The sequence below is a fragment of the Phaseolus vulgaris genome, chromosome 11, assembly GCF_000499845.2.
Source record: "Phaseolus vulgaris cultivar G19833 chromosome 11, P. vulgaris v2.0, whole genome shotgun sequence".
Lineage (NCBI taxonomy): Eukaryota > Viridiplantae > Streptophyta > Magnoliopsida > Fabales > Fabaceae > Phaseolus > Phaseolus vulgaris.
This window is the reverse complement of record NC_023749.2, coordinates 28,782,213-28,787,370: the sequence shown is the minus strand read 5'-3', so window position 1 is coordinate 28,787,370 and position 5,158 is coordinate 28,782,213. Positions and strand designations below refer to the sequence as shown.

Below are 5,158 nucleotides of genomic sequence, written 5' to 3'. Positions count from 1 at the left end.
TATGAACCGTTCCCCTTAGCCTCGGTTACTCTAAAGGGCCCGGTTCACTTGGGAGACAACTTGTTCAACAACACATATGGATGAGCCTTGCGCATGACCAGGTCAGCTACTTGAAATTGTCGTGGCTTCACCTTAGAACTGTACTGATGTTCCACCCTTCTCTTCACAGCTTCAGCCTTTATTCTCGCCTCTTCCCTGGCCTCGTCCAATAGGTCTAGATTCACCCTTCTCTCCTCGTTGGACTCCTCTACCACAAAGCTTTGGAAACGGGGCGAGCTCTCATGAATCTCTACTGGGATCATGGCATCCGACCCGTACACTAGGCTAAACGGCGTCTCCATGGTGGAAGATTGAGGCGTGGTGTGGTAAGCCCATACGATCCTTGGTACCTCTTCTGCCAACGCCCCTTTAGCTTTCTCAAGTCTTCGCTTCAACCCCCTTAACAAAATTCTGTTTGCGGAATCCACCTGTCCATTCGTCTGGGGTGTTCGACTGATGCGAACACCTGCTTGATGCCTACTTCTGAGCACAACTTACACATTTGCAGGCTGGCAAACTAGGTGCCGCCTCGGCACACCGAAGCGACACACAATATTCTTCCACACTAAGTGTTGTACCTTATGTGCAGTGATTTGCACCACTGGTTCTGCCTCTATCCACTTCGTGAAATATTCGATGGCGACTATCAAGTACTTCATCTGCCTTATCGCCAGAGGGAAGGGCCCAGAATGTCAATTCCCCATGTGTGGAAAGGCCACGGGCTATAAGTCGACCTCAACTCTTCTGGAGGCGCCTTGTACCAATCAGCGTGCATCTGACACTGCTTGCATCGCTGGGCGTATCTCACGCAATCATCTCTTATTGACAGCCAGTAAAACCCCACACAGATCACCTTGGATGCTAATGATCTCCCACCTACGTGGCTTTCGCAGATCCCTTCGTGGAGTTCTGACATTATCCTCGTGCACTCATCGCCGCTCACGCATGTCAGAATTAGGTGCGTGAACCTATGCCTGAATAGCACTCCATCGATGAGAGTGTACCTTGCGGAGTTTTTCTTTATCTTCTTACCCTCTCCAGGCTCCGCTGGGAGGATCCCATCGGCAAGGTATCGCCTATAAGGCCTCATCCATGTATCCTCTTCTTCCAAAATGCACACCTGCATACAACCCTCCTCTCCGGGCGAGGCCGCATAAACGCTGACGCGGGAGGCCTTCGTCGTGTCTTGAATCAAAGACCGATGACTCCTCGGCTTCCCTCTCGTCGTGCTGATATGGAGGACATCCACCCTATTATCTGCCACAAACTTTCGCGGCGTCTTGAGCGTTTCCTGGATGACTGTCCTCTGCCTTCCCCCCTTGCCTGAGCTGGCCAGCTTGGCGAGCAGGTCAGCACGGGCATTCTGCTGTCTTGAGACATGCACCAGCTCAAACGCAGCGAAAGCTCCCTTCAACACTTGGACGTACCTCAGATACGCAACCATTTGCGGGTCCTTTGCTTGGCACTCCCCGGTCACCTACCCCGTGAACAACTGGGAGTCACTCTTCGCAAGAGGCTTTGCGCACCCATCTCCTTGGCTAAGAGCATTCCAGCGATCAAAGCTTCATACTCAACCTGATTATTGCTTGCCTTAAATGCGAACCGCAGGGCTTGCTCAATCAACACCCCATTAGGCCCCTCCAAGACTATCCCGACGCTACTTCCCTGTTGGTTGGAGGACCCATCCATTGAAAGCATCCACTGTGATCCTAGCTCCACCTCCTAGTGAGAGCTCTGTAACGAAGTCTGCATAAACTTGCCCTTTGATGGATCCCCTGGGCTCGTACTGAATATCGAACTCTGACAGCTCTACTGCCCAGCGAACCATCCTCCCAGCAACATCTGGCTTCTGCAATACCTTCTGAATGGGGAGGTCCGTCATCACCACCACTGTAAAGCTATGAAAATAGTGACGGAGCCTCCTGGCTGAGAACACCACTGCCAGCGCCGCCTTCTCCAACGATTGGTATCTCGTCTCTGGGCCTTTCTCACGAAGTAGATGGGCCTCTGCACTTGTCGGGGTTCGCCTCTATCCCCCTCTCAGTGAGCATGAATCCCAAAAACTTCCCCGCCTCAACCCCAAAAACGCACTTCTTCGGGTTCAACTTGAGGCGGTACTTGGCTATTGTGGCGAACAACTCCTCCAGGTCAGTTGTGTGTCGCCCTCTCTCTCCTTGGAGGTCACCACCATGTCATCAACATAGGCCTGCACGTTTCTTACCAGCATAGGTTCGAGGACCCTATCCATCAATCTCTGGTAGGTGGCGCCTGCGTTCTTCAGTCCAAACGGCATGACCTTGTAGCAGTAACTACACGTCTCGGTCATGAACGCTGTTTTGCTCTCATCACGTGGATGCATCTTGATCTGATTGTACCCCAAAAATGCATCCAAGAAACTCAGCATCTTGCAACCCGAGGCGTTGTCCACCAACGCGTTGATGCTGGGTAATGGATATGAATCTTTGCGGCACGCCTTGTTCAAATCTGTGACGTCGACGCACATTCTCCACCTTCCATTCGCCTTCTTCACCAAGACGACATTGGCCAGCCACTCAAGGTATTGGACCTCCCTGGTGTGCCCAGCGTTTAACAGCTTCTTCATTTCTTCCTACACGACGAGGCGCCTCTCCTCGTTGAACTTCCTCCTCCTCTATCGTACAGGGCGGACCTTGGGGTCCATCATGAGATGGTGGCATAGAAAATCTGGGTTGATGCCTGGCATGTCCGAGGCGGACCATGCGAATGCGTCTAGGTGGCGCGAGATTACCGTCGCCACTTCATCCTGCTCTTCCAGGCTCAATAATTGCCCCAACTTGAAGACCTTCCCACCAATCTGCCTCTCGACCACATTATCTACCGGCTGGGGTCGCCTATCTCGCACGCTCTCTGCACGAGACTCGCTTCTGTGGCCTTCTCTCCTAGGGGTCGCCTCATCAGTTACTTCAGGCGACGCCTCCTCGGATGTTTCCTCCATGGGCAAGAGCTCATCAGATACTTCTTCCAGGGGCGAGGCCTCGCCATGTGCTTCTTCCAAGGGTGCGGCTTCCCTGGGCGTTTCCTCTACGGGTATCGCCTCGACAGGCGTGGCTTCAACAGACATCGCCTGTTGCAAGGGCTCTACTTGCGTGGGCGTCGCCTCCTCTAGGGGCTTTACCTCCATAGGCGTATCCGAAACAGGCAGGCGTTCCATCACCATGACCACCCACTCTTCGTTTTTAAGCTATTCTCATAGCACTTTCGGGCCTCCTCTTGATCAGAGTTGATCACGATCACCCGGCCACTAAGGTCTGGCAGCTTCATCTTCATGTGGCATGTGGAGGCCACTGCTCTTAGCCTATTCAGCGCAGGCCTACCCAACAAAATGTTGTAGGCTGAATTGGCATTCACTACTAAGTATCGAATGCTCTCGGTACGTGACGTTGTTCCATCAGTAAACGTCGTCCTTAGCTCCAGGTAGCCACGCACCTCTACTTGGTCCCCTGCGAACCCATACAAACATCCAGTGTATGGTCTTAGTAGGTCAGGGGACAACTGCAGCTTGTTGAAGGTGGACCAAAACATGACATCTGTTGAACTGCCCTGGTCCACGAGAACTCGGTGCACCCTCCTCCCAGCGGTGACGACCGAAATGACAATGGGGTCATTATCATGTGGGACGACATCACGTAGGTCACCCTTGGTAAACACAAGGTCTGACTCCCACGGGTCATCCGAACCCTCCTCAGCTACTGAATTAACTGACCTCACATTCCTCTTGCGCTAAGAGGCAATGGGCCCTTCTCCTGAGAAGCCACCAGAGATGGTGTGGACTTCTCCATGGATCGGCATCTCGTGTGCCTGATCCTCTTCTGGTACCGCCAGAGTTGCGACCGTAGATAATCCGGCAAGATAATCCTTCAGAAAATCGATCTTCACTAGCTCATCCAACTGATGGCCCAACGCCAAGCAGTTGTTGATGTGGTGCCCAAAGGCCTGGTGGAACTCGCACCACGAATCTTTGTGAGGTCCCAGTACTTTGTCGGTCTTCACTGGGGGCCTCAGCCTATCTGCAATGTTAGGAACGACGATGGGGTCCTTCAACTTTACCACGAAATTGTGCCTCAGCGGCCTATTTCCCTACCTCGCCGGCCTATTCCCCTCTGCTCGCTCCCTAGCCTGGGGCCTCCTCGCCTCGTATGGGCACTTCATGTCCTGATTCTTCCTCCCCGTTGTACCCTCGTTGACCCTGGCGGGTTGTGCACGCGACGGTGCTCTTGGGCGTGCGGGTGCAACACTTGTGTGCTTCTCACATACCTCGCCCTCAGTAGCGATGTGTTCCACAGCGCGATGCTTAATCTCAGCAAAAGTTCGGGGGCGGATGCGGATGATTGACTCACAGAAAGGCCTAGGGCACACCCCCTTCCTGAACGCATAGACGAACATAGGCTCTTCTGTGGTGCCAACCTTCACCACCTGGGCCCCGAAAAGATTGATGTATTCTTTCAATGTCTCGCCTTGATACTGCTTTACGTCGAACAAGTCGTACGATACTGGTGGTGGAGCCCTGTTTGCTATGTACTGTTCGCGAAACAGCTGTGAGAGCTGGGCGAAAGATGTGATGTGGCCATCTGGAAGGCTGATGAACTAGTCCATGGCCATCCCAGTCAACTTGCTCATGAAGAGCTTGCATCTTACGGCGTTGAAGCCGCCTACCAGCATCATCTACGTGTGGGACACAGTGAGATGTGCTTCGGGATCCTCCGTTCCTGTGAAAGTCACTTTAGGACCCACGAACGTGTGAGGGATCACCGCCTCCATGATTGACTGCGAGAACGGTGTGGAGAACTCCCTCTGTGGAGTGAAGCAATCACGATCATCTGCATCACGCAACCCTAAGTTGTTGCGCAACCCGCGGCGCAGCTCCTCATTCGTACGGCGTAACTCCTCATTTCTCGCCTGAGACGCCGCGAGATCCGCCTGCATGCGCTCTTGCTCAACCTTTGATGTTGCCATTGCCTCCTGCGATCCTTGCATCATATCCATGACCTTCTGCATGGTCATATCTCCACTCTCAGTGCGCGTCGAACTTTGCCTGGTTGTCCTCATTTTCTTGCAGTTCTTGGAAATCTTTAAACTGTTA

General features: G+C 53.1%; 1 protein-coding gene across 1 annotated transcript; it reads right to left on the bottom strand.

The window, feature by feature from the left end:
* Nucleotides 1-703: 703 nt before the first annotated feature.
* Nucleotides 704-1,483, bottom strand: LOC137838704 (uncharacterized). The gene has a single exon (XM_068647936.1). The coding sequence runs from the start codon at nt 1,481-1,483 to the stop codon at nt 704-706; it is 780 nt and encodes a 259-aa protein (XP_068504037.1).
* Between the last annotated feature and the right edge of the window lie 3,675 nt (nt 1,484-5,158).